At 55.8% G+C, this 27,817-nt stretch overlaps 7 protein-coding genes across 7 annotated transcripts; 3 read left to right on the top strand and 4 right to left on the bottom strand.

Annotated features, from left to right (window-relative positions):
- Positions 1-487: 487 nt before the first annotated feature.
- On the top strand, positions 488-1,922 carry ColSpa_11566 (1,4-beta-D-glucan cellobiohydrolase CEL6C; the record flags this gene model as incomplete). The annotated part of the gene is made up of 4 exons (XM_049277778.1): positions 488-756; positions 816-1,073; positions 1,194-1,433; positions 1,502-1,922. 4 exons carry the CDS (start codon positions 488-490, stop codon positions 1,920-1,922), a joined length of 1,188 nt encoding a protein of 395 aa, XP_049133735.1.
- A 729-nt stretch (positions 1,923-2,651) lies between these two features.
- On the bottom strand, positions 2,652-4,224 carry ColSpa_11565 (guanine nucleotide-binding protein subunit beta-like protein; the record flags this gene model as incomplete). The annotated part of the gene is made up of 5 exons (XM_049277777.1): positions 2,652-3,077; positions 3,313-3,630; positions 3,719-3,845; positions 4,035-4,072; positions 4,183-4,224. 5 exons carry the CDS (start codon positions 4,222-4,224, stop codon positions 2,652-2,654), a joined length of 951 nt encoding a protein of 316 aa, XP_049133734.1.
- Positions 4,225-5,358: 1,134 nt separating this feature from the next.
- ColSpa_11564 (transcription initiation factor TFIID subunit 9) lies at positions 5,359-6,368 on the bottom strand (the record flags this gene model as incomplete). The annotated part of the gene is made up of 2 exons (XM_049277776.1): positions 5,359-6,005; positions 6,068-6,368. The coding sequence occupies 2 exons, from the start codon at positions 6,366-6,368 to the stop codon at positions 5,359-5,361; spliced, it is 948 nt and encodes a 315-aa protein (XP_049133733.1).
- A 1,168-nt stretch (positions 6,369-7,536) lies between these two features.
- ColSpa_11563 (malignant fibrous histiocytoma-amplified sequence 1) lies at positions 7,537-8,883 on the top strand (the record flags this gene model as incomplete). Its single annotated transcript, XM_049277775.1, has 1 exon — positions 7,537-8,883. One exon carries the CDS (start codon positions 7,537-7,539, stop codon positions 8,881-8,883), a length of 1,347 nt encoding a protein of 448 aa, XP_049133732.1.
- Positions 8,884-10,451: 1,568 nt separating this feature from the next.
- On the top strand, positions 10,452-13,304 carry ColSpa_11562 (DNA oxidative demethylase ALKBH2; the record flags this gene model as incomplete). The annotated part of the gene is made up of 1 exon (XM_049277774.1): positions 10,452-13,304. The coding sequence occupies one exon, from the start codon at positions 10,452-10,454 to the stop codon at positions 13,302-13,304; it is 2,853 nt and encodes a 950-aa protein (XP_049133731.1).
- A 701-nt stretch (positions 13,305-14,005) lies between these two features.
- ColSpa_11561 (putative serine racemase) lies at positions 14,006-15,889 on the bottom strand (the record flags this gene model as incomplete). The annotated part of the gene is made up of 5 exons (XM_049277773.1): positions 14,006-15,153; positions 15,225-15,362; positions 15,422-15,515; positions 15,632-15,688; positions 15,758-15,889. The coding sequence occupies 5 exons, from the start codon at positions 15,887-15,889 to the stop codon at positions 14,006-14,008; spliced, it is 1,569 nt and encodes a 522-aa protein (XP_049133730.1).
- Positions 15,890-19,297: 3,408 nt separating this feature from the next.
- Positions 19,298-27,503, bottom strand: ColSpa_11560 (eIF-2-alpha kinase activator GCN1; the record flags this gene model as incomplete). Its single annotated transcript, XM_049277772.1, has 3 exons — positions 19,298-19,843; positions 19,903-27,251; positions 27,362-27,503. 3 exons carry the CDS (start codon positions 27,501-27,503, stop codon positions 19,298-19,300), a joined length of 8,037 nt encoding a protein of 2,678 aa, XP_049133729.1.
- Between the last annotated feature and the right edge of the window lie 314 nt (positions 27,504-27,817).

The following is a 27,817-nucleotide window of genomic DNA, read 5'->3' as shown; positions in this document are numbered from 1 at the left end:
ATTGACAATGGGAGATCTCCCCTGGATCGGTTGAAACGGAGGCAGGTCAGACGAAGCATCACACGCTAAGGTAGCAGACGTTGATCCATCAGTATGCTTCTCCTCTCCAAAACTCGGTCTCCGGAGTAGCTCGTCAATATGATATTGGAACTCATGTGTTATCCCTCTCGGCCATTAACACCGTGCCAGGCAAGCCTGCTTATGGCTACCTCTCGTGGTCCCTGTCCCTTTCATTAGCCAGCCGCCCCTTGGCAACATCATCGTGAAGCGGAGGTATCTGACCGAACTTGTCGCACTCATCGGGCCTGTTTCCTGATTAAATTGGTTGCCAGGTCTTGAGATGATCGGAAGACTAAATCATAGTTGCCGTGATGCTCTGCTTGCTTGGCATGAGCAAACCATATAAATAGTGGCACAACTCTCTCTTCATGAGTACAGCATCAGGACCAAGGCATTGCATTCGTTTCCACGACAAACCAGTCTCGACATGAAGTTCACCGCCGCCACCCTCGCGGCTCTAGCCTCCACGGCCATCGCTGCCCCCTCCACAACGTTCAAGGAGCAGCCTCGCCAGGCCGCGTCAGCTTGTTCTACTAACGTGTCCCTAGACGCGAAGACAAACGTGTTTTCCAAGTACACTCTGCACGATAACAGCTTCTACCGCAAAGAGGTTCAGGCTGCCGCTGCCAACATCTCGGACGGCTCGCTAAAGGCCAAGGCCTTGAAGGTTGCCGACGTCGGCACCTTCCTCTGGGTGTAAGTCCTTCCCTCCCTTGTGAATTCATGATCTGAGATTTTAACGCTGCCGCCTACAGCGACAGCATTGCCAACATTCAGCGTCTCGAGCCCGCCATCTCCGACGTTCCGTGTAACCACATCCTTGGTGTCGTCATCTACGACCTCCCCGGCCGCGACTGCGCTGCCAAAGCTTCCAACGGTGAGCTCAGGGTCGGCGAACTGAACCGGTACAAGACGGAGTACATCGACCCCATCGTCAAGATCCTCAAAGCCCACCCCAAAACGGCCTTTGCCCTCATCATCGAGCCCGACTCGCTACCCAATCTCGTCACCAAGTAAGCTGCCCCTTTTTTCCCTCTTCCTCTTTTCTTTTCTTTCTGTTTTGTTTTTCTTTTCCTTTTCCGGCCATGTCTTCATTGAACCCCTTGTTCCTTCCCGACACTAACAGCTCTCAGCATCAACCTCCAGACGTGCCAGGACTCGGCCTCGAGTTACCGCGACGGCGTCGCCTACGCCCTCAAGAACCTCAACCTCCCAAACGTCGTCATGTTCATCGATGCCGGCCATGGAGGTTGGCTTGGCTGGAACGATAACGTAACCCCTGGTGCCCAGGAGCTCGCCAAGGCGTACAAGGCCGCCGGCAGCCCATCCCAAGTCCGAGGCATTGCCACCAACGTGGCCGGCTGGAACTCCTGGTAAGTTTTGTCCACGAACATTTCCATATACCTGCACGAGAACTAGAGGCACTAAAGCATACTACAAGGGACGCCGAGCCTGGTGAATTTGCCAACGCGCCCGACGGACAGTACAACAAGGCGCAGAACGAGAAGAAGTACGTCACGATCTTCGGCAACGCTCTCAAGACGGCGGGAATGCCCAACCATGCCATCGTTGACACAGGCCGCAACGGCGTCCAAGGCATCCGGCAGGAGTGGGGCGACTGGTGCAACGTCAACGGCGCCGGCTTTGGCCTCCGTCCGAGCGGCAGCACCGGCCTCGAGCTCGCCGACGCCTTCGTCTGGGTCAAGCCCGGCGGCGAGTCCGACGGCACCAGCGACTCGACCGCCACCCGCTACGACTCGTTCTGCGGCAAATCCGATGCCTACAAGCCCTCTCCCGAGGCCGGCACCTGGAACCAGGCCTACTTTGAGATGCTTCTCAAGAACGCCAAGCCACCCTTCTAGGTAGGTAGGGAACAACGTTCCCTCGGCATGTCAGCGACCGCGAGGGGAAACAAAAGGGGGAGAAGAAAAGGGGCTGGGCTGGGCTCGATGGAGGCACTCGCTTTGCCACACGTCTCATCCCACTTGGTAGTCAACATCCATTCTCTGTACATATGTATATAGCTTTGAATCCAGAAACAAGCAGTGACTAGCCTGTTAGTCTAGTCGATATGAACAATCCCGAGAGCGCTCTGCAATTCTTGATAAAGGCAAGACATGATCTTGGCCAACATCAAGGACCACGGGAGTGGCCTTCACCTATTTCTACAGGAACACATGTTACCTGTTTCGTCGAATGTGGTATTGAACAAGACGAGAGCAAGAAACGCACATCCCGAGTCACGTCACAATCATCACTCGAGAAGGGGTCGGTTGATGTGCGCTGACCAAGTCAACATCACTGTTTGAACGAGAAACACGGGTTTTTTGAAGTTTGCCAGGATCTTTTGATTTGGGCGTTACGTGGGTTGATGTCCAGAGTCCTTTCGTAGGCTACCTATAAGCCAGCAATGCAGTCTCATCCCCAATTTTTTCACAAATCGATTTGACCCTGCGCATCCCGAAAGACATAACGAGGAAGCCAGCCTAGGACGCCCGCCATGATCTACCATCTCAGAGCCCTTTCCCCACCACACATCGTCACCATCATCGCATAACCCAGAAAGAGAACAGAAGAGAGCTTCACGCCCTTTATGCTCTCGACATGACACCCCAGGCACGGATGATGTTGTCGGTGTAACCGGCGAACAGGGTCTGACCGTCGGCGGACCAGGCCAAGCTCACGCACTCAGGCTCACGGCTCTTCTTGCCGACAGCGGTGAACTCGGGCTTGAGCTCATCAACCTTGCTCTTCTTCTCAAGGTCGAAGATGATGATGCTGCTAGCGGTGGCAGCGCAGAGCCAGTAGCGGTTGGGGGAGAAGACAAGGGCGTGGATCTCGTCGTTGGCGTTGAGGGAGTAGAGGTGCTTGGACTCGTTGAGGTCCCACAGCATGGTGGTACCGTCCTTGCCACCGGAGGCGCAGAGGGAGCCGTCGGGGGAGATGGTGACGGTGTTGATGTAGCCGGTGTGGCCAATGTGGTCAGTCTGCAGCTTGCAGGTGCTGAGCTCCCAGACCTAGAGTTGCCAATTTGTCAGTCTGACTGATGCAGTACAAGGCTTTTCTGAAGAGACAAAAGTGGGGTTGGATGTGCGAGATCAGTGCATTGGTGAATAGTGGTCTCATGGCCTGCAGAACAGGCTCTGAAGTAGCAAATACTTTTGGTTGCAAAGCATCATGTCGAAGTGGGTTGGGGTATGTTTTTCTGGTAGGAGAAAAACATGGAAACTGGGGGGCTGTCTTCGAACTCACCTTGACGAGCTTGTCCCAGCCGGAGGAGACAATGACGGGGTTCTGGGGGTTGGGGCTGAAGCGGACGCAGGAAACCCACTCGGAGTGACCCTTCTCGGAGATGGTGTACTTGCAGTCACCGAGGGTGTTCCAGAGCTTGATGGTGCGGTCGCGGGAGCCGGAAACGATTTGTCTGTTGTCGGCGGAGAAGGAGACGGACAGAACATCGTTGGTGTGGCCGACGAAACGGCGGGTGGTGGTGCCAGTGGCAAGCTCCCAAAGGCGGAGAGTCTTGTCCCAAGAGGCAGACAGGGCGTAGGCGCCGTCCGAGGAGATAACCTATTCCTTCCCATCAGCCCAGAGTTCCCAACGACCCAGCAGCAGCAGAAAATTTCCCGCATGGTTCGGAGGGGTTCGAGAGACGTACGCAGTCGGAGACGATGTGGGAGTGGCCCTTGAGGGAGCGCTTGGGGTAACCGTACTGGGACTCGTCACGGGTGAGGTTCCAGATGATCAGAGTCTTGTCACGGGAAGCGGACAGGAGCATGTTGGGGCTGGCGAAGTGTTAGCGACCATGGTTCTGTTTCCCAAGTGTCTCGCGGCCCGCGCGGCCCTCTCCGTCTCGAACTCGATGTCGGATGCCGAATTTGGAAAAAATCCATTCCCCATCTTCTGTCGAGAACGTCGCCGGTAGGGGATTCGGAGGGAGGCAAGAGTAAGGAGAATGGGGAGTGTAGTCGTACTTCTCCATGGAGGTAGCCAGGCTGGTGACCCAGCCATTCTGCAAAAACGCATCAACCGTCAGCCATTGCGAAAATTGCCAAAGAATCGAATCGCAGCGCCAGCGCCGGCGCAAACGGCGTGCGGGCAGGCGACGGGACAGCAACTTACGTGGCCCTCGAGGGTACCCTTGAGAATCAACTGCTCAGCCATTGGGAAATGAGGCAATCAGGTCGATTGAGTGGTGAGGGAAAGGTAGGAAGGTTGGAGTTGATTCTGAGCGTCACACCTTTGACCCTTGGGAGCTTGAGCTGAGAATTCCGGATTTTGGGTGTGGGTGGGAAAAATTAGCAAACTTCGGTTAGGGCCTGGCAGGTGGGAAGGAGCGACGCAGCCTTGCGTTGGGCAGGTGGGGCTAGAGCCAATGGGAGACGACCGTGGCTGCGCTGGGAGCGGCGAGGCTGATCAGACCCGCCGCGCGGTGTTCCAGACGGAAGTTGCATGTCACTCGCTGCAGGGGCTCTTGCAGAATGGGACTTGGGTCGGCAACAAGTTTTTTTATTAGGTTTTTTTTTTGTCGCTCTCTCTCTCTCTCTCTCTCTGCCCGTCTCTCTACCTTTTGAAGATCTCCACTTTGTGGATGACTGAGGAATGCACTCGTTGCGGCCGTCTAAGCAGATTTCAGACCCCGTTCTGTAATACCATTGCCTCTACCCCCTGTCTTAATTCTACTTTGCAAACTTCACAAGCCATTCCATCCGCTATTTCGAGCTGCTTTTTCCGAGTGCGACCTGCAATTTGGAAGGAGGACAAGACTGGCATCGACCACCGCGACTTCATCGTCTAGAGACGATCCAGAGAGCAAGTTGCATATGACAACTCACTGGAGTGGGCACATGATACTGAAGTGTCACCTAAGGGCGTCCTCGTCACATGCAGAAGGTTCATGAGTGTTGCAAATACGAACTGGTATTGCCTATACTCAGGCTGGTGTTATCTCGATAGACCGCTCATAGACCCGGCCAGGGCCACTCTCAGGTTTGCCATCGCTGTATGATATGCCTTGGAAATTCATGACGGTAGAAATGATACGGACCGTGTAGCCAACCTTCCCCAAATGTGTTCTTGTACAGCCCGCGGTGAAAACCCCCAACGCCTTGCTGAATGCATGTCCCGTTTTCCAGAATAAAGAACCTCTTCAGCCTTCTGCCATGATGGCAGCAGCCCACCAAGCAGGTTCCGTTCAATGTGACCTAGCTCGTGGGCACCGGCTTTCTCTCACCTCTTCGTCTCATCCCGCGAACACCACGCGTGGCTTAGTATTCGACCTTCCGCACGGTAGGAATACTAGCTTTGGCCAGCGGCTCGCTTGCTCTGCCGCTGCACCTCCCTGCGCAGATACCGCGCATCCGAGTTGACAATCATGCTATGGTCAGCAATCTCGAGCTGCCCTGTTGCGCCGCCTTCCTTCTTGACAAATCCCTCCATAGCGGCTGCCCAGAGTGAGTAGCGCTCCTTGGTCATCGGATCACGCTCCGATAACGACCTGATCTCCTTTTGCTTTCGGACCTTTGCCGCCCGCACCAAGCCCCGGAGGGCCTCCTCTCCCTGCTTGGACGCCTTTGCTGCCTCTTCTCTCGTCTTCTGGGGGTCCCGTCCGCTATCGTCCTCTTGAGGTGTGTACTTGTAGGTATGTTTGCTTGGGAAATCGGGAAATGATTTCGGGATGTACGACTTGGCTTCTTTTTCGGGCTTGCCACTCAGCTCCTCGCCGAGGAGTGGTAAAGTTGTGTACGCGTCTGGGTCCTCAACTAATGGGTTGAAGTATTCCGTCTCGAGTTTAGCTTTTGGCACGGGATGGCGGATATGGGGCTTGAGCGCCTTGGTCTTGAGGGTGAAGCGTCGCATCGTGGACTCGAAGTCGGCCGGTGTTGGCTGCTCACGCCGCGCGGAAAGGGCGACGCGCTTGAGATCTTCGATGAAGGAGGCCATGTCTGGAGGCAAGGTTAGCGCCTCAGGAACGCAAAGCGATAGTAGCCTTTGAAGCAAAACTTACAGGTTTCTACCGTTCCCAGAAACCCTTCCATGGCTTCCGGGGTGGCGGCATCAAAGCCTACATGTTGCAGTGCCAATCCGATACTCCGTTCTAGGCCGCTTTTCGCCTGGTAATCGAGAGAAGGGATGGTGACCTTGGTCGCGCAGGGTACTGAAGGCTCGTCATTAGCGGTGGCGGCGGCGGCGGGTACGGGTGTCTGGGTATCGGTCTTCTGTCGCTTGCTATGCGGCTCCAGATCTTCGCTGGAAGAGCTGCGCTTACGTGGAGTCGTCGGTGTCGGAGGTGAAGGCGTCATCGACATTGTGGAAAGCTCGAGAGATAGAGAGAGGATGGTGTCGTGAGGTCGGGAGACGTACGCGCGGAGGCTGCTGAATGGTGAGAGTGCCGGACGCGTTCCGAGAGACAAGCGAGGAAGGACGCGGCGGGATCAGAGATGGCGCGCGGGTGATGTTACGGTGATGGCGACGAAGAGACTGACGGGTCGACGTAACGAGGATGTTTGGATCTCGGAGCAGTTGCAGCTATCGCGCGGGAAGGTGCCGCGGACGAACAGTACGTACCTACCCTGGCCTTTGCTCGAGAAATTTGGACTCGCAGCTCGGACCACCAAGTCGGGGTCGAGCTCTTTCCTTTGGGGGTTGTTCCACCTAACTTGGTAGTGACCAGACCATCCAATTACCTACTACAGTACACACAGCAGTAAAGTACCTACGGATCTCAGTGGGCTAGCACGTTCCTGTGTGGTTGGTTCAGCGCCGAAGGGCGGATCGACCTCTCCAGATTCAGTGGACAATGCGCCCTAACTGCCGAGCAGAGCTTCGCTTCAGAGCGATCCAACACCTCCTGTCCAATGGAACCGGCGTCTTCTTTCCCCCCCCATGGATTGCATTCAGCCGGGGTGCATCTTGGGTCCATCTGTCAGTCTCGTCCTGTCAACTCATCGACTTCATCTTCCAGCAGTCAGGGAAATCTACGCGCTAGGTGTTGATCTCAGTTACATATAACCGTCTTAGCCGAGTGTTCGTCTTGCCTTCCATCCTAACTCTCGCCGACATGGGGGTCGGATTCGCCCTGAACATACACACCTCCTGGGCACATCGTATGGTGTTGTCAGTGGCAGAACAAGCCTCGACTTTCAGTCGCGTCTCTCTTCGTCCTCTTTGTTACACGTGTACTAGACATTGGCTTGTCCCATTTAAGTGAGACCCATCTCAGCCGAGCGCGGCTGTGCTCATTCTCTTATCTGATTCACGCGCCTTCATTTATGCCTTCCTTAGAGACGTTTTATTCCACGGTTCTTTAAATCATTCAACAGACATCTAGATTTTACCTCGGCTGTCCGTATCATTTCGGTTTCCAAGTCTCCAGTCTCATCAGCCTCTCTGTACCAGGTGTCTTGCTTGGATTCAAGCTTGCCCACGGCTCAATTAATCTCCACCCCAATCCCAACCATCTCCTGGGTCGACATAATGCAAAACTTGGAATCTCTGCGAAGTGGAGGCTATCGCGACCAAGGCCTCCAGAAGCTCAAACTCTCTGAGCCCTTGTATGAATTCCCCGGCGAGATCCTAGACCTGGCCGATACCCTCGAGCATCTTGACCTCTCGGGCACCGGCCTCTCAACCCTGCCCGAGGACTTCAGCCAACTGCAAAAGCTCAAGATCGCCTTCTTTTCGGATTGCCGATTCACTGTCTTCCCCAAACAGCTCGCAGCATGTCCCGAGCTCGAGATGGTGGCATTCCGATCCAATGGCATGACAACCATACCGGAAGGCGCCTTGCCATCCAAGCTTCGCTGGCTTATTCTCACTAATAACCGCATTGAGGCACTACCCAGAGGCATCGGTCGCTGCTCGCGTCTCCAGAAGTGCATGCTTGCTGGCAACAGCCTCTCCACTCTGCCGGACGATATGTCGGCGTGCCATAAGCTCGGCTTGCTTCGTCTGTCTGCCAATAATTTCGCCGGCTTGCCGCCCTGGCTCTTTGAGATGCCCGAGCTCGCCTTTCTGTCGGTTGCGGGCAACCCTTGCTGTGCCGTGAGCCTCGACGAAGAGCTCGCCCTACTTCGCAAAGTGGAGTGGCATGATCTTGAGATCGGAAGCTTGCTCGGCCACGGAGCTTCCGGCGACATCTTCAAAGCGAGTTGGACACTGGCCGATTCGGTGGTGGAACAGGTGGCTGTGAAACTGTTCAAGGGAGAGGTGACGAGCGACGGGACGCCTCTTGACGAGATGGCCGCATGCTTGGCCGCAGGCTCCCATGACAACCTCATAAGCACCCTGGCGAGCATCCAGGGCCATCCGGAGAAGCACGGGCTTATCATGCAACTCATCCCCCCTCATTACCAGACTCTTGGCCTCCCGCCCTCGTTGCAGACCTGCACTCGAGACCGATACGGGACCGACAACCCACTGTTTCTCGAGACCGCCTTGGAAATCTTGCGCGGAATAGCCGCGGCTGCTTGTCACCTCCACAGCCGGAAGGTCTCTCACTGCGACCTGTACGCTCATAACATTCTCGTCAACGAGACTGGGCATGCTTTGCTGGGCGACTTTGGCGCGGCGACTATTTACGAGCACCTCGACGGATTCGACTTTGAGAAGCTTGAGGTCCTCGCATTTGGCCATCTCGTGGAGGACATGCTTGGGTTGGTCAACATCAAAGAAGAGGATGGCAGGGGGCAAAAGGCGCTTCGAGAGCTGCAGAAGCTACACACTCACTGCTCAACCCCAGTTGTGTGCGAGAGACTGACTTTCGCGCAAGCAGTAAGAGAGATACGGGCGGTTACCATGCACATCAATGAAGCGGACCCGTAAAGTGTCCTGTTTCTTTGCTCGCTGGGACAGGTTTACGACTTCGACACCGCTAATCTGGAGCTGCAATCGATTGGTTGAGATGACAGCGAGTTTGTATTGGACAGATATAGAGTCAATGGTTAACGTAAAGATGACGGTGAAACATGAGGAAGCGACAGCGACCATAGATAGTAGACTTATAGAACAATGAAGACAACGGTACGAATAGACAATTAACCGAGCACGGAGTGAACTGTCACCCACTGAGTTTCCGCGGTTCGAACTTACATTGTTGGAAAGCAACGCAGAAGGTTCGTGGAATGAGTAGAAATGGAACAATTAGTAGGAGGGGTTCATGATCTTCGTAGTGTGTATACATAGGCTTTCCCCCCCATAAGCCAATGCAGGTAGCTGAGTCTCGCGGCGGGACGCAGTGACGTTGTATGAATAAGTAGGTCTTAGACAGCATCCTGATAGGACACGCGAGGTGCCTTGACGAAGCAACACCGCCATCATCTACCATGAGCATACGTGGGTGAAGGCGACAGTCAGTGACGACTCTTGATGTGGCTTTGGGTACGAGAAACAGCTGCGTGGACATGATGCACGATCCCTAATGGCCGGCAACCCAGCCGCTATTGTTCCAAACGCGAGGTATAAACTTCTTCGTGTTGAATATGATCCCGAATTTGAACGCATAGTTATGGACTTACTCTACGTATTGTATCTCAGCTATGTGCTGATCACCCCACCATATCAGCCCTTGTTATCTTACTTGGGGATACTCTGGGATCGAGACCCGGAAGCCAATGAATTGCGCCAATGTCACCGCAGCGCCTGGCATGGCATTCCTGCATATTTAGCGCCCTTGCGCACAAAGCTTACTTGATGCGCCAACGGGTGGCCGAAGATTGCAAGCCCAGATTCCATCCTTCGGTTTCGCAACTGCTCGAGTGATTGGGCTTGTTTTCCCTCCTCGTCCTCTTAGTCCCGCCCCGGCGGCCCCCTCCGTCGACAGTCCCACTCCGGACCCACTCCCCTACCGGACGCGAGCCGATTTGAGAAGACTTGCGAAGACAGCCGCTGCGAGTGGAGGCATGTTCTCTCCCTCTTTCTCTCACTCACTCTCACAGCTCCTCCTGGTCCGCCCGACGCCGAGTCCATCCCACCCTCACTGGCACTCATCTTCGAAACTCAAATACCACGCACCCACCTCCACCAACACCGCAAGACGAACGGCATGTTGCTCTCTTATTTTTGACTGTATCCCGTCCACCTGATCATCCCGAACGGGACATCTGCTTTCTTTGTTGTTGCTGCTGGCCGCATTCGCATATCATCTTACAACCAACCTTCAAATCTTACCCCCTCATTATTTACATCAGTAATTTGACCAAAAAACCCCCCCAACTTCTTTCCCACGGAATTTTTTCACGAAATCTCACCCATTGCATATCCACCTCATCTTGTCGTTCAGGTGAGGTGAGATGTCGCAGCCCAACGAACGTCAGCAAGGCGAAGGTTTCGACCAAACCTCGAAAGACAAGCCTTCCTTGCCTCCACCGCCATTCCCGTCGAGTTCCACCAACATGTTTCCCTTCGACGTGAGCGCCATCCCTACGCTGCCCACCCGCAAGGGTCTGCTGGTAGTTGACTTCCAAAACGACTTCTTGTCTGCCGACGGCGTTCTTCCCGTAGTCGACCACGACCAACTAGTTGATCGGACTGTTGAGTTGGTCAGGGCCTTTCGCAAGGTTGGTGACGTTATTTGGGTGTGCACAGAGTTCGACAAGTTCCGCCCTGCTGCCGCCGAGTCTATCTGGGCCACCGATGCCTTACCGAAGCCCAAGGCCCTAGAGTCCCGTGCGAGAAGGAGACCTCAAGCCGCCCCCAAGGCCCCGGAGCCCGAAGAAGCCTCGGATGCGGATCCCGAGGCCTTCCTCAGCGAGCCCGGCCCGGAGATCGTTCGCTCCGCAACACCCGGCGCTGCTTTTCCGGACGCCATCAAGGAAGCCATGGGCAAGAGGGACGTCACCTTCATCAAGTCGCATTACTCGGCCTTCACCTCGGGCCAGTTACTGCAAACCTTGCGCGTCAAGTTCGTGCATGAGCTCTACATCTGTGGCTCCCTTGCGAACATAGGCGTTTATGCCACGGCCATGGACGCTGCCAAATTCGGGTATTCCATCACTGTAATCGAGGACTGCTGTGGTTTTTGCTCTGATCTGCGTCAGACCAGCGCCATACGAAGTCTTGTCGACGTGACTGGCTGCGAGGTTGAGGACAGTGAGGCGGTCATTGAAAAGCTGCAGCCCAAGACCACCCGGAAGCCCACCTTACCGTCACCTGTCGTACCCAAAAGGGTCGCAGAGGCTAGCGATGGAATACTGCTCCCGGCGCCCGATGCATACAAGGTGAAAATCGCGGTCGAGTTGGCCAAACTCTCACTCAACAGTTCAGCAAGTAGGCATTCGAGCTCGCGGTCCAGCCATGCCATGGGTGATTCTGATTCTGCGAACGTCTCCGACCCATTAGAGGTTGATCCGGCCGTACAGCCACCCAAAGCAACTGCGAGTGACTCAACCGACAAAGAAGCTTCGAGCAAACCGTCGAGCACGGAGGCCCCAAGGCCTAGCTCGGCTACAGGAACAGAGCAGGATGCGTTAAATGAACCCCGTATTTTCAAGGCAGCCGTTGATGAGAGAGCGTCGTCTGCATCTGACCTTGAACTCGAGCCCGACTCGACGCCTGTTGTCGTCAAGACAGAGACCAAGCCCGAGTCGAAGACAGAACCGAAGCCGGGATCCAAGGCAGAGTCAGAGACAGGACTGGAGCCCATGTTGAAGTCAATGAAGCTAGACTCGGAGCCTGTACAGGCGGAAAAGCAGGCAACCATGGATGACCGAGCCGGTGCAAAGGAAACCTCCCCACAGATCACCGAGCCTCTCTGCGAGGGCGACACGACCGTCATCTACAACATTCTACCAGCCCCCTTGGCCGAGGGCGTGTTCGAGAAGGTGAGAGACGAGGTTCTCTGGCAGAGGATGTCACACCAGGGGGGCGAGGTCCCCCGGCTGGTGGCCGTCCAAGGTGAGGTGGCAGCCGATGGAAGCGCGCCGGTCTACCGGCACCCATCCGACGAGTCGCCGCCTCTTCTTCCTTTCTCGCCGACGGTCCAAAAGATCAAGGCCGAGGTCGAGAAGCAGCTCGGCCACCCGCTGAACCACGCCTTGATCCAGTTCTACCGCGACGGCACCGACTATATCTCCGAGCATAGCGACAAGACCCTAGATATTGTCAAGGGATCGTACATTGCCAACGTCAGCCTGGGGGCCGAACGGACCATGGTGCTCAGGACCAAGAGGCAGGCAAAGGACTCGTCCAGAACCGAAGGCCCGTCGGGAGAGGACTTGAAGCAGCGCAAGACCACTCGCGCCAAGCTGCCGCACAACTCCTTGTGCCGCATGGGCCTGGTGACCAACATGCGCTGGCTGCACGCCATCCGGCAGGACAAGAGAGCGGAACGGGACAAGACCGCTCCGGAACTGGCCTTCGCCGGCGGACGCATCTCTCTCACATTCAGGCAGATTGGCACGTTCTTGGATCGGGATAGCACCCTGATCTGGGGCCAGGGAGCCACCGGAAAGACGAGAGAGGAGGCCCACACCGTCATCAACGGGCAGAGCCCCGAGGCTGTGGCCATGCTCCAGGCCTTTGGCACAGAGAACCACTCGACCGAGTTTGACTGGGAAAAATACTACGGCAAGGGCTTCGACGTGCTCCACATGAGCAACTCGCCTCGCCTCTGCGCCTCGTCCGATCCCGTCGTCAACATGCGCATAGCCCTGATGCTGGCCGAGTACGGCATCACCTACGCCAAGGGTAGCATGTCGCCCTCGTTCAGCTGGAAAGAGGGCAAACCGAGCGCCAAGGGCACCCCCGCCGTCCCCGAGTCCTTGCCGATCAGGTTCGTCGACAGCGACGCAGTAAAGTCGACAGTGCAGGGCGAGCTAGCCATCATGCTGTATCTTGATGCCGTCTACGCCTCAGGCAAGGCTGGCGAGGCAGCCAGATCCCAGCCCGACACCGCGCGGGTCTATACCCGCTTCCAGCAAGGCCTCTCTCTTCTCGACAAGTGGCGACGACTGCAGCGTGACGGTGAGGAGACGAAGAAAAAGCGCGACCTTGGGCCCCTGCAGCGGGAGCTGGCCATCTGGGAGGGGTACGCGGGTGAGGCGGACCTCATTGCTGGGCCGAGCATCTCATTGGCCGACTTTGCCGTCTGGCCGGTGCTGCACGCCATCGTCGAGGAATCTGGCGCCGAAGCGCTGGACGCGAACAAGAAGCTCAAGGCGTACTACGAGAAGGTCAAGGCCAAGGAGTCCGTTGTCAAGGTGCTTGGCGCGAACCCGCCCGACGGCGCGGATGCCAAGCAGAGCTAGATTCTAGGGGACGGTCCAATATAAAGTTGGGTATGTGATAAGGGGGGTGGTTGAGGGGACCAGTGGGGGGAAAGCGTAAGAGGGCGATGCAATGGTTAGGAAAAGTTCAGAGCGGGAACGTTTTTGTTTAGTTCTTTTATATATATATACCTCTTGAATAACTCATCACAGCTTTTGGAAAGCCAGCGTAGGCTGTTCTTGATTGATTTGAGGGCCGAGTCAGCGCGTAAAGGATGCCGGCCTTGGTAAAGTTTGAATCGACTTGTTGTGTCCGTAGCCCTGTGTCCCCTCGACCGGCGCGCGGCAACATCAGCAATGGATCAGTGCTCAACGGCCAGGGCCTTCGTTCATAAGCACGGCGAGAACGTGTGTGCAAGGGGTCAGCATTGGATTTGGCAGGACTTCTATTTCCCTATCTCGTTGAGGATAGTCAAGTTTTTGTTAATGGATGGTGAGTAGATGTTTACACATTGGCCCCCCGATAATACATGCATGACGGGACTTGTGGAAAGAGTCCGTGATCGTTAAATAAAAATGACAACAGAAAGTCGAGACGATCAAGGCATAAATCGCTCTCGCACGGGCCGATAACATGAAGGCCCCTTAAACGCCGTGAGGGACCAGAACCCTCGTCTAGTTCCCCGAGGATGAGTGTACCATTGTCCGTCGAATCCTCATAGTACGCCCCTTCTCTTCATCGTTCAAGAAGAGTGGATATCCCAAGGCAGGGGGTAGGTACCCACCCAGTCGGCCACCTCGGACCTCAGCTGGACAATCTCAGGATCGTTTTCACCGTCACCAAGGTGCTCCATGTAGTGCCTCAGCAGACCGGGCTTCTTCTCTCCCTTCTCTTCGGCCGCCTTCCTGGCGCTCTTGTTGACCCGGATAGCAATGGTGACGGCGCGGTCGATGATGTCAGCCACGCGGCTGAAGTCCTCCTCGTTGAACCCTCTCGTCGTCATGGCAGGCGTACCGATGCGCAGTCCACCGGGGACCAGCGCCGACTTGTCTCCAGGGACCGTGTTCTTGTTGGCGGCAACGCCGACGAGCTCCAACACACGCTCCACACGGCTACCGTCGATGCCCTGGGGCTTCAGGTCCGCCAGGATAAGGTGGTTGTCGGTGCCGCCGGATACGATGCTGTAACCCAAACCTCCCTTCTCTTTGGGAGCACCCAATCTCTGGGACAGCGCCTTGGCGTTGGCCAGGACCTGAGTCTGGTAGGCGCGGAACTCCGGGGCTTGAGCCTGTTTCAGAGCGACGGCCAATGCAGTGATTGTGTGGTTATGAGGGCCTCCCTGGTGACCGGGGAAGACGGAGGCGTTGATAGGGCCCTCAAGATTGTACATCTCGTCCTCCTTCTTGGCGTTCTGCCGGCGTACACCCTTGCGGAAGAAAATCATGGCGCCACGGGGTCCTCGCAAGCTCTTGTGGCTAGTGGTGGTAACGATATCGGCGTAGGCAAACGGGCCGGGCATAACCTTGGCCGCAACCAGACCCGAGATGTGAGCCATATCGGCGAGGAGGTAGGCGTTGGCCTTGTCGCAAATCTCGCGCATGCGCTTATAGTCAATCAACCTGCTGTAGGCGCTGGCGCCTGCAACAATGACCTTGGGTCTGTAGAGCATGGCCAGCTCCTCCAACTTGTTATAGTCGATCTGGCCGGTGGTCTCATCGAGTCTGTAGGGAACCGTCTCAAAATATTTGGAGATAGCAGAGATCTTCTTGGTCGGTGTCTGGTAGCCGTGCGACAAGTGTCCGCCGTGGGGGAGGTCCAGACCCATGAGGCGGTCGTGAGTGTCCATCAGGGCAGAATAGACGTACAAGTTGGCCGGGGCGCCGGACAGAGCTGCAAAAAGGGTTAGAGACTGTCCAAGGGCATGACTGATTGCAAGGTGATGGGTGTTGAGAAAAGCGCACCTTGAACGTTGACACCCCATTGCTTCGCGTCGAGGCCGAACGTCTCGAGAGCCCGCTGCTGGCAGAGACGCTCTGACTGATCAATGAACTCGTTTCCACCGTAGTATCTTGCGCCGGGGTAGCCCTCAGAGTACTTGTCTAGCCGACCATGTTAGCTTTACTGGTGGTGAACGATGTCTGGCGGGAGAAGTGCCTACTTTGCATAACACTGCCCAAAGCATCGAGAACGGCCTGGGAGGTGAAGTTCTCGGAGGGGATGAGGTTGATGAAGTGCTTCTGTCTGGTTTTCTCCTACAAGTCGTGCAGGTCAGCAACCATGTTCAGTTTGAGAGCTGCCGGCATTGCGCAGCACAAGCATACGTCGTGGTCGAGCGTATCGTCTGTTGGTGACAGCAGCGGGTTCGTACCTTTTCAATGATGTCGTAGACGGCGGGATCGGCTTGTTGGAGTTTGGCAGACAAGAGCTAGAGATACCAGAGTCAGCACAACGAGAAGCCATATCATTCATAAAGCAATTGGGCAGCGGTGCGCACCTGTTGCTGGCCCTCCAAGCTATTTGTCGAGATCAACCTCCTCACGCCACCTGCACCGGCGCAGGGGACTGCTGCCCCTCTCGGCAAGCAGCGGAACGCACGAGTTGTGCCTCGGAATACTGGAAGAGACATGGCGACAACGTGACAGGAGACCTGTATACAACACCAATCAATCAATCAATCAATCTGGTAGTCGTTGTAGGGTTGACAGGGAGAAATGCGCTCCAGTCAAGATGCGAGGAAGGGAAATCCTAAGGTAGTCGAGGGCGGTTGGGAAGGAAGATCACATACCACAGAGACGGAGCTTACAACCACAGAGTACCTTAATTACCCCAGCTGCAGCAAGACCATATGATGTAGTGGCGGCAGGCGTGCACAGGCGGTGGGGGGGGGGGGGGGAGGCGGTACATAAGGACCTGGGGTTGGGGGGGGCGTTGCCTGCTGCTTTGCAGGCGGAATCTGACCCGAGAGAGCAGAGCGGTGCAGCGGCCGAGCTGCTCTAACCGCGCTGTAAACGGCGGTCTCGGCTCGACTCCCGACCGTTGCACTGTACTTTCAGCGTGTGTTTTCCTTGCCCAGCCCGGTACCTCTTGTCGAGGCAACTGTCCCTATCGCTTGCCTCCACCGCCTCTCCGTTCTTATCGTCTTATCGGTAAGTTTGGATGGACGGCCGTACCATCTCACCTGAGGCACCAAATCGGCATGTCCCAGCGAGGTGCCTCAGGTGAAGGGGCACGGACCCTCGGCACCCTCCCGCACCTCCACCGCCCAGCTCAGCCCTTTTTCAAGGCCGCGTCGTGGTCGAAATTTCCCTTTCTCCTCTCCTTCTCTTCTTTACACAACTAAATTGGAGATGACGAGCACGCTTTTCTGTCATATCAGCTCTTCCGCCTCGGCGGGTGCATGACGATATGTTCTGGCACACCTCACCACCTTTAGAGGGACAATTTGAAACAATCTGATCCAATTCGTGGTTGTGCTCCTTGAAACTCTTTTCATCTTCGTCCCTCCCTTTCAAACCGGGACTTCGAGGCCGAATTTATCTTCTTTAAGCAGTTAGCAACAGGCGGTGTTGGGAGTAGATGATGTTAAGCTAAGTCGAAATGAGGAAAGCCATGAGCAAGTGCCATGACTTCCTGAAATCTTGCTTGAGCATATCGCCGCGCCTCGTGTGCTTAAATCGGTGCTTGCCTACTTTGTAGTCACTCGCACATGTGTCAACCCATAAATCTAGCCACAAGTTGGTCCGGGCTCCAGCCACGCAAGAACAATGTCCGTAAGCTGGGCCGTCCATGAGGGTTCCGAACGGAGTAGGAAACATACCCTTCCTGATTTGACCCCGGCTCGCCGTGCTTGAACCCGAAGGCCGGGATCATGCCCATAAATAAATAAAAAACTACAAAAATTTGAAGTCCGTTTTGGACTGCTGTTGCTCCGAATCCGATACAGTTTGTCCTGACAGGACAGCTGGCCAGTCCCTTTGTTTTGAAGGTCGATGTGCGTCGAAAGTAATGTATGACGCCTACACTTATCGTCTGTCACCGCTTCGTCCAACGTCGAGGATGGTAGGAATTTGGAGAAATGACTCCTACTTGGGTTGTGGAAGGGTATCTATCATCAGACGTGACCACGGAAACGTCACACGGAGAGCTACTCATGAAGAAAGAACCGTGTAAGAATTGCTGCTGCTCATTTTTCGTGCCCGTAATTTGCCATGTCATCGATTTCCATTTTTCAATGCTACATGCCAAAGCCCTGCTGCGACAATAGGGACAGTAGGACGTAAAAAAAGAAGACCCAACCCGATGACTCCGAATGCAGCCGCCTAAGGACCGAGATCGATCGTGATCATCTATTTGGCCTCCTCCTCGCCCTCGCCCAACAGAGCGTTCCTCTTCGCCGCCACTCTCTCCAACTTGCGCTCGCGGGCAGCCTTGGTCTTCGCACGCTTGGCGTCCATCTCGTCCTTGAGGGCCTTCTCGCGGGCCTTCTCGGCCTTGGCACGGTGAATCTGTAGAAACCCTCGCGTCAGCCCACCACTCTACTCTATGATCACGCTGCTGCTTCTGCGGCGGCTCCAAGCCCGGGGGAGTATAACTTACGTGCTCAACGAGAGCACGCTTGTGCTTGAAGGCGTTACCCTTGCTGGAGTGGTAGAGCTCGTGGTACAGGTGCTTGTCGATCTTGCCGGAGGCACGGTACTTGACCAGGAGACGGCGGAGGACACGGAGGCGGCGCATCCAGAGGACTTGGCTTCATCGGGAGTCAGCACGACAATCTCCAATTGTATCAGGCCGGCCTGCCGATCGAGTTCTTGCTTGTTGTGTTGTCGGTAGAAAACACACAAACAGCCCTAGATGACAGGCCGACCATCGGGGTTGGCGTTGACGAACCTGGGCATACGAGCCTCGGCGGTACCCTTGCGCTTACCGAAGCCACGGTGACGACCGATGCGGCGGGCGAGGTTCAGCTCGCGGGCGCGGGATCTCGAGTGCATGGTGACGGGCTTGCGGATGATGAGGCCATCGGCGACGAGCTTGCGGATGGTCTGGCGAGAGTTGGCGTTGGAGATCTCGTTGACCTCGTTGGGGTCGAGCCAGATCTTGCGCTGACCGCAGCCGATGACCGACGCGGCCAGGCGCTTCTGAGTTCGCAGATTGACCCTGCAGAAGAAGCAATCGTATCAGCCTTTGGTCTCCCGTCATGTAAAAGATGGCCTTTGGCAGCCCCCCTCTTCCAGTGCCGTCGGTTTATCTTGGACCGCCCCTCCGCGTGTCCCGGGCGTCACAGCGTTCATCAAATCGACGTGCCCGGCGCAGAGAAACGACGCAAATCGCATTGGGATCGGTATGGGATGTGTTCTGGTGCTCGGATCGTGATAACTTACATCTTGAATGCTGTCCTAGTCGATGGTCGTACCTACCGGGGGAGTCGAGGTGTTGAAATTTCGAGAGGGGTGGACGGGAGGCCAATTTTCAGAAAGGTGAAGTGTGAGCAAACTCGGGGTTTCCTTCAGTTGTGGGCGAAGTGGGGCGATGGGTAAGCGAGCCCGGAAAAAATCAAAGGCACACCTTTGGCGTTCTCGGTTCACGTGACTGCGGCGACACAGGCCCTTTTTAGTACCTCGAGGCCTGTGCACTTGTACCGGTACCTGGGGTTTCCCTATTGGCCCTGAAGCGCGCCCTTGAAGCCATGTCTGCTTCGATCCGGTAGGTCTGCAAACACCATACTGATGGCAGCTAACAGTCACCAAGGACTGTGGTTGAGATCATGTAGGCGTTCGGCTTAGGAACGTGATCTGGTTGACGTATCTACCTGCTTTCCAATGTTCTTCTATTGATCCCTGGTGTCACCCTCTTCCAAGAGGCGAGGCAGAGATGAGAAAAGGGGCCAGGAGCGAACAGACGAGATGTCTTCATTTGCGCATTGTTTTCCTTCATAGCAGCAAGGTATCACTTCACTCGTGGGTTTCTGGTTCGATCAGGTTCATGTAAAACTTTTAATCTTAAAAACTCAAGTCAACCTCCTAGATCCGTCCATCTACTTGCCAAACACGTCTTCGCCCACATCAACCTTGCCCACGCTCCAAATCTCCTTTTCGTCCTCGGCCTCATCGTTTGACAGACCCAGACCTCCCTGGCCACCCTCTGCCTCTCTCCGCTCACGCGCTTGCGCACCAAGACGCATCGTGACGCGCTTGAAGTAGTCCTGCATGCTCCTCTTGGTGTTTGGCGGTAGGTTGGCGCTCTCGACATACTTGTCAAAGACTCTCGTCTCGTCATCTACCACATTGAAGAGAGCCACAAAGGCTGCTTCCGCCGCCAGTTTGACAGGAATAACCGGGTCTCTGACACTAGCAAAGACCGGGCCCGCAAGCGCAGCAAGATGTGGTCTCACCATTTCCATGTTTACGCGGCTCATTGTTCGGACGATGACCAAAGCTAGGCGGCGGGAGTCGACGGAGTTTCCGGGTTGAATGACGTTGGCGAGTGCCTCAAATATCTTCTTGTTTGTTTCAAAAGTCTTGGTCGACTCCGAAAGAAGGTATTTGCCCGTAGCCAAGATGACGTTGTCGGCGATGTATGGCTGTACGTTGTGTTAGCTATGTGTGGTTCTTGTGTCTACGCCGTGAGGGCAGTACTTACGCTCTTGTTCGACATGCCCTGGCTGAGGATATCGGGCAAGTCGTCTGCCAGGGGGCTTTCCAAGAGGCTTTGCGGAGACTCGACGAGAACAGCGTTTAGCGCCAGCGCCGAGGAGTGGCTCCAGTGGCTGGTCACCACGCGGTTCTTGAGCAGCCCGTTGGCAGCTTCCTCGGGCACGTTCTTGATCAGCGCTCCGAGTAGCTTGGCGTTCGTGATTGTCATGGCGTCGTCCCTTTCGTCGGTGTCCATGTCAATGAGACCCAAGACAGCAGCGCGCGACGCCTCGCCCATGTTCGCACCGGCCTTGCTAATGACCTCGTAAAGCGCGCTGAGCATAGCAGTCTTGACCCCAGGGTCCGACGTCTTGGAGCCCGTTACGAGCTCGGCAATCAGCGGATCAATACGCGGCGTGTACTTGATGAGGGTACCCAAGGCCTTGGCTGCGCGTGCTCTTAGCACCTCGCTTGATGTGTCTGCAAGAGATTTGGCGAAAGTGCGTTGAAGCTGGGGCAAGAACGGCTTCAGGGCGGCAGGCATCTTCTCCAAGAGGTTGTTCAGTGTCAACAAGATAGCAGACTTGACGTCTGTAGATCTCTCGGAAACGACACGAATGAGGGGACCGGTAATCTGTGTGACGAATGGCTTCAATGAAGCCTCGCTTGTCCGGTCGACAATGTCGGAGATGGCCAGAGCTGCCTGAGTCCTCTGGTCCGGAGTGCCGTTCATGAGACCTTGTAGGAAAATCGGCAGGATAGCGTTGATGCCCTTGGGAAGCTCGAAACCGGGCAAGTTTGCACCAGGAACGCCAACCTGTTGCAAGGTCTGTCTGGTCGACACGACCAAGCCCTCCATCTCCTCCTTCTTGAGCTTCTTGGTGAACTCGCTGAGCGCAGCCCAGGCTCCCTTGACAACATCCGGGTCTCTGTCATCAAAAGAGATGAGAAGAGACCGGACAATGTCTTGGTTGTAGCGCGAGTAGTCCACGTCGCCGGCAGCGAAGAACTTGCACAGGTGGCGGGTAGTGGCAGCGCGCCTGCGGTGGTCGTCGTGCTTTGTGAGTTGGAGTAGAACGTTCATGACTGTATTGAGTCCGTCGTACTCGTCAATGGACAAGATGACAGTATCGAATGACTTCTCAAGGTCCTCTCTCAAAGCATCGTCCTCGCAGTTGATGATGTTGTCCATGAGAGAGTTGATGATATTCGGCAGCCGGCGGTTCATAGCAGCACCGGCCACCCTCGACAAAGATGCCAGAGCCTTGGCGTTGAAGGCAGAGATGGGAGGGGTAATAAGCGTGGGGATAAGGTTGGGGAGGATGATGTTGGAACGAGTCGTCTCGGTGAGGAGGGTGAGGAGGGCCGATAGGGCATTGTCGGCGTTCTCGTCGGAGCGGAGGAGGTTGAGCAGATAGGGGAGCACTTGGTCCACCGCCTTTTTGCCCAAAATCTGTTGGAGTGAGTCGAACGCTTCTGCGGCAGCCTCTCTGACGTCCGCATCCGAGTCGGTGAGTGCCGTTCTGACGACGGAAATGAGGGTCTTCTCGTGGTCCTCCAGGGCTTCTTCCGATGCCGAGGCAATGAGCTCCTTGAGGGCAAGACAGATACCCTGCTTCGCGTCTGTGTCTGTGGATGTTTGCAAACCTTCCTCGAGAGTCGGCAGCAGAGTGGACAGGACGCCATCTCCTGCTTTGCGGATCAGTTCGCCGAGAGCATTGCTGGCAATAACCTTGTGCTCCATGTTGGAGCTGCCCAGGCGCCGGATGATGAGTTGAGTAAGGGTCGGTACCAACTCCTTGAGAATGCGAGGGCTCGAGACCAAAGCCTTCCACACGGCGATGGCAGCGGATCGGACCGCGTTGGCAGTGTCGCAGCGGCAAACATAGAGAGCCGACAGGATCTTGTTCCTCTTCTCTTCGCCGAGGGCTTCGCGGAGGGAAGCACCGGCCTCCCGGGCACTCTCCTCGTCCTCCTCTCCGTCCTCTGTCTTGCCACTAATGCCCGTGAGGTTGAAGAGAAGGTCACCAACAAGTTCGACTGAACTGAGTCGGATACGGTAACTGTCATCGGCCAAGCCACGCTCGAGCTCGGGAAGCAACAAGTCGACAGCGCGGACGGCAAAGTTCTTGACGAGCAGACGACCGGCACGAAGAGCGGTCTCGCGGATGGATTCGACATCATCAGCAAGACCAGACAAAATGGGCGGGATGATTCTGCCCAAATAGTTTGCAAAGCTGTTGCCAAAGCAGACAGGAAGGAAAATGAAGAGGGACATGAAGCCTTCGCGAACCGCCGGCTTTGTAGACTCGACGTTCTGCAGAATGGTCGGGAGAGTCTCTTCCAGTCTGGTAGTACCCAAGCCTGCGAGCACCTCGCTGAGAGCTTGTGCGGAGCCGAGACGGTCTCCAGCGCCGTTGTCTGCCTTGAGTGTTTGCATAAGTCCTGGAATGAGATCCGGCAGTGCGTCTTCTCCCAGTTTCTCCACCAGGGATCCCAAGGCTCTGGAAGCCGTGGCACGAGTCGTAGGCACTGGGTCGACGATGGCCAGCTTGAGGCCTGCAACGAGGATCGGCAAGTGCGAGACAAGATCCTTGCGTTCGGTGAGATGGGCCAGACTGCCGATGACTTGTGCTGCCTTGCGCTTGGTATTGGAACGGTCGCCCAGACCACGTTGCAGAATTCTGGTGACCAGCGCCAACGAGGGCGCGTCCAGATAGTGCACGAATTGGACCTTGATCAGGGAATCCAAGGCATCGTCCGTGTACTTCGTAGGGTCGCTGAGCGCCTTCAGCAGGATGTCGACGAGGCCCTTAATTTCAGGGTTGTTGATGACCTCGCCGAACCGCTTCAAACTCTTGTTGGCAGCAGAGCGAACCTCCTTGTGACTGTCATTGAGAACACCTGTGAGAGGCGGGATGATATCCGGCAGGCTCTGGGCTAGCTGATTAGGGTCGAGATAGGCCATGGCTCCAAGAAGGTCGCAGGCTCCCTTCTTACTACGCCACTGGTCGTCATCCAGACCGTTCAGCAAGGTGGGAAGAATCTTCTTGACACCGTACGAGCTCAGCTTACCAAAGCAGGCCTTTGCAGCTGCCAGGCATGAGTCTCGGACGTTGGCGTTGCTGTCACCAAACCCAGTAAGCAGCTGTGGGACGATCTGAATGACGTACGGCTCAAAGAGGCGGCCCAGGATGGTGGAGAGAAGCTCGTATGCGAGGAGTGCTGCCTCTCTCTGGTTTGCTTCCTTCTTGTTCTCCATAGCACCCCGGAGTGTCATCATGATTCGCTGATCCTTCAGTGATGAAATGCCACGGCCTTGTACGAGGCCGGCCAAACCGTAGGCAGCACCTCGCTGCTCGGCGTACTTCTTGGATGTCAACAATGTCTCGAGGACCTGTGAGAAGTACTTTGATGATTTGTCTCCGTAAGCCTGCACCAACGGCGGCAGACATTCAGCGATGGCGTATTGCACAGTCTCTGAGGGAGTGCTCAAGGTTGCCAGCAGACGGTCAATGACAACAGGGAGTTTGGAGTCGCCGGGGTTCAGATGGCGGGCGAGTGCGCCGTACATAATGATGACGGCTTCGTTGACACGGTCTGAGGCCTCCGTGTTCTTGTCCGGGCCCTCAAGCGTGCGCTCAAACACCTTCATCAACTTCTCCACCATACCCTTACCATGAAGATCAATAGCTCGGATAGCCGCATCCAGCATCTCGCTCCGGACGTTTGCATTCTGGTCGCCCAGAGGTCCGTTCTCGATGAGGAACTCGAAGAAAGGATCGAGCTGCTGCTTCGCCATGTGGGGAGTCAGCTCCTTAAAGGCAGATCCGATGCCGTGCCGCGACTCCCAAGGATCCGCCAGATTAGTCTTCTTGGGCATGCCATACTCGTCCAACTGAGGAACGCGAGGCTTGGCAAGCTCGGTATATGAAGACTTGAGAGACTCCAAGGTTGGCTCAAGAGTGGATTTGTGCGCACTGCAGGCCTCGGCTAAGGATCGAGCCGCAGCCCTTCGGAGCTGGCCATCAACGCTGTCCAAATAAGGAAGCATCCTGGCTGGAACCTCCTCAGATAGAGCGAAGCCGCTCTCCTCCCAAATATCGCGGCCAAGCTCCACGTTTTCCTCGACATCGTCGTGGCATGCCAGCCAGATCTCATCGGAAAAGTCAAAGTCGCTCATGTCGACTTCTGAGCTGATGGCTTGCAGTACTGCAGTTCTCACGCTGACTTGGGGGACAATGGCTCCCTTGGCTAGAGACGCGATTTCCTCAGGAGTCATGTTGGGAGCAACGCACCGACACATGTCGGCAAAGCAGTCCTTGATGATCTTGTAATGCTGAGTGTACTGTTGCATGGACAAAATCAAGGAAGACATGACCTCCAGTCGAGGGGTTGCCAGGTCTTCGCAAGTATTCGTATGGAAGGAAAGGAACTCGATAGCAAGGACAAGTTGTGCGTCTCGGTCATCCGGGGACGAGCCGAAGCCGCCGCTTTCAAGAACAGTGAAGATCAGGGGAAGGACGTAGATGAGAGACACGGTGTCGAAAGGGCGCTGCTCTCCGGCAAAACGCAACCGGTAGAGCACTCTAGTCACAAGCTCATCAACAGGTTCCTGTTTGTACTCTTCGGAAAGCGCAGTAACGCCTCTAGCACGCAGGGTCGCCACTCCGACAAAGGGTCTCATAGGACCCAAACGACTGGTGGTTCGGTCCGAGCAAGCCAAGTAGGCAAGGGGTGCAGCATCGCCTGTGAGAAGGCCAGCACCAGCATCGATAACGTCCAGGAGCGCTTTGACGGCGGGTCCCATCCAAAGAGAGGATTCGGTCGGAGGGCCAGTTGCGAGACTCCGAATAATGCCAATGCCGCGCAGTAATCTTGCTTCGATGCGACGGACCTGCTCTCGTATACCGGCTTCCTTCTTGAGCTGGGCATTGACCTTGGCTGTCTCCTCCGCCGTGAGCTTCTTCTGTTGACCTTTTTTCTGGGCCAACTGGGATCTTAGCTCAGCTTCCCACTTCAGGATATCGTAGTCCTTGTTGTTCTTGTCAGGCACAGTTGTCTGTGCCTTCTTCGCAAGGACGTCCACGAAAGCGGTTCCTTCAGGGGTTCGGAAAATGGCAGCCTCCACAGGGCCGATGGTTCGCAGTTCCTCAGGCTCCAGATCGTTTCGAATGATGTCGACGATCTTGCTGGTTATAGATTCAGGGGCAACAAATGCCAGCTCAGCTGCGGCATTGCAGGCAGCCTGCTTCACAAGATCCGACTTTTGGTCGATGGAGGTCCTGTTCGAGATCTCCTGGAGCAGGGCACCCTCAGTTTGACGTGTCAGTTCTCCTGGATCTCTCTCCACACGCAAGCAAAGTTCGATCCAGCTGGCACGAGGCACGAGTTCCTGCCGAGCGAGAACGAGCAACGAGCAAAGCTGGATGTCCACGACTTCTCGTATAGCAGGCTGTTCCTGCTCGGGCAGACTCTTGGGGTTGATGCATATCGCACGGAGAACCAAGTGAAGGTTGACCTTGTCGGTCTTGGACAGGACTGCTGCGCTGTCCTTATCACCGGATTCCAAGCTCTCAAGCCAGTGCCAAATACCGTCAACGACGGCCTGGGAAACAAGGGACGGTCGGGTGGCGTACACCCGGGACAGGCTGTCCGTTGCGACCTGTCGGACCCTGGGGGTAGCTACCGAGGCAACGATGGCATAGGTGAAGGCCTCAGCCCAGGCGACGGTGACAGGCTTCGGGGTACTCTCGGTCAGGTGCTCTGCGGCAGCCGACAGGGCTCGGGAGAACCAAATGAGCTCGTCTTCCGCAGTTATCTTGCCGTAGATACGAGGGTTCAGTAGGAATGAAGGCTTGGGCTCGAGTGCGAGGCACTGACCCGGGACGGAGACCTTGGCGAGTGCTGATTTGACGACCGAAGACACGTTGCTTTGTTGCGACAAAGAGGTGAGGGTGGTTACGATAAAGGCACCGACCGTCAGGTTGTTTTGAGCAGCAATCAAGGGATTGGCGACAACCTCATTGTAAGTATCTAGAAGCTTGGGCAAAACAGCTTCGGCAAACTTGACTGCGGCCGAAGAGAGATTTCCAGAGTCAGCAGCCGAGTTGAATATCTCTCCGAGGCGCAATAGCCAGACACGACGAGTTGGGAACTTCTTGTCAGAGATGCCCTTCACGCATGCGTCTACAATGGGCTTGGCTACTTCAACGTCGTTTTGTAACAGATAGCCAGTCGATCTTGCGAGTGCCGATGTTTCAACAGTGAGTGCAGCTTCGTTTCCTTCCTTGGCCGAGACAGCCGCCAACGCCGTCGCAATCTTATCGGCGGTGGTCTTGGAAAGGGGGATGGCCTCAAGCATCTCACAATGGAGGATCCTGTGGTCTGCCGATGCCAGTTTCCCGCCCTTGACTGGCCCGACAATCTCTTCCGAGACCTTCTCCAGGGCCTTTTCATCTTGGCTCTGGGCAGCCAGGACGCCGAAGGCCTTAACTGCGCCAGTGCGGGTGACAGCATTGCTCGACTTGACATTAGAAAGAATGGGCTTCAGCAAGTTACCCACCAAAACTTGGGAAAGGTCGTAGCCTTTAGGAAGGGAGTTGATCAGGGGGATCAGGACGTCGCTCAAGACAATCTCAGGGGCTCTGAGCAAACCCTTCTCGAGAGGTGGAACCACCTCCTTGGTGAGCTCATCGAGAGAGACAAAGTCGAAAAAGAAATCCTGCAGGCCTGACGCCACGTGCTTGGGCAGAGCCGTCCGTGAGCCAATAATTTCTCTTGTGTAGAAGGTGAAGTATTGAGACTTTTGGGACTCGAGGGCTGCCTTCACGGTAGGCATTCTTGAGCTGACACCGGCAATGATGCCGAGAAGAGGAGCATTCTTCGCCGACGGCTGGGCAGCCTTGGTCGTCAACAGCTGCACGGCGTCCTTGAGGGCCTTCTCGGGGTTCGGGTGGGTGGAAAAGAGTTTGCGCAATCCCCTGCGAGTGACAATAATGGCAGAATGAGCCATACCACCCTTTGCTGCGGGCTGCAGGCACTTGTCCAGAGCATCAGCATCGCTCAGCAGAATCTGAGATGCCAGCTTGTCCCATTCGGGCGTCTTCCCAAGGTGCTGCATGAGCAGGCTGCACCACTCCACCAGGACAAAGGCATTGCTCGCGGCGATTCCAGATTTCTGCGACTCTGCACGCAGAGCGGCCACAAAGGCCGAGAGAACCTCGGGCTCAAGGCCCCTGGCAAGAAGGGCAGACAGGCATTTCTGAACGGCGAGTCGGGAAGGTCGGTCGGTATAGAAGGCGTGCGTCCAGAAAAGCAGCTGGACGAGCCTGCGAACCCAGGTTGAGTCGGTGTCTGCGGCAAACGGCAACGGCGTTAGCACCCAGCGCAAAAGAGGCAGGGGTTGGTTGTGCGCCGGCGCCGTAGCAGCAGAGAGAGGGGCAATGGCAGGCAATGGTTCATACCGGTATTAGATATCCTATCCTCGAGTGTGCGCAGGTGGGCTATTCTCGTGGCGGTGGAGGACGAAGTTAAGGCTGATCTGGTGGCTGCAAAATCGAGAGCGACAGGGCCAGAGCTAGAGCCATTGGCGACGACTTCAGTCATATTGGCGGGATTGGGGGCGGACAGAAGATAGCATCGGGGGCAAGTCGGCCAGCTGTGCGGTCGACGAGCGGGGGAGGAGAGTCGTCGTTTGCGGATCGAGGGTATAGGTGAGGCGGTTGAGGTTGTAGTTGAGGTCGGGCAGTGGTGATATGAGCTGAGATAGAGAGAGAGAGAGAGAGCCAGAGACGAAGAGTCGTGCTGTGGTCGTCGCGCGCACAATTTGTTGCGGATACCTTGCAGAGAGGAAGGGTACCTCAAAGTAGATGTTGATGGAGTTTGAGGCTGCGCAGGCACGCAAGGCAATGGTCAGGTCA

Source organism: Colletotrichum spaethianum, assembly GCF_022836535.1.
Source record: "Colletotrichum spaethianum MAFF 239500 DNA, contig48, whole genome shotgun sequence".
Taxonomy (NCBI): Eukaryota; Fungi; Ascomycota; class Sordariomycetes; order Glomerellales; family Glomerellaceae; genus Colletotrichum; species Colletotrichum spaethianum.
The sequence above is the reverse complement of the archived record's forward strand: the minus strand, read 5'-3'. Positions and strand labels throughout refer to the sequence as shown.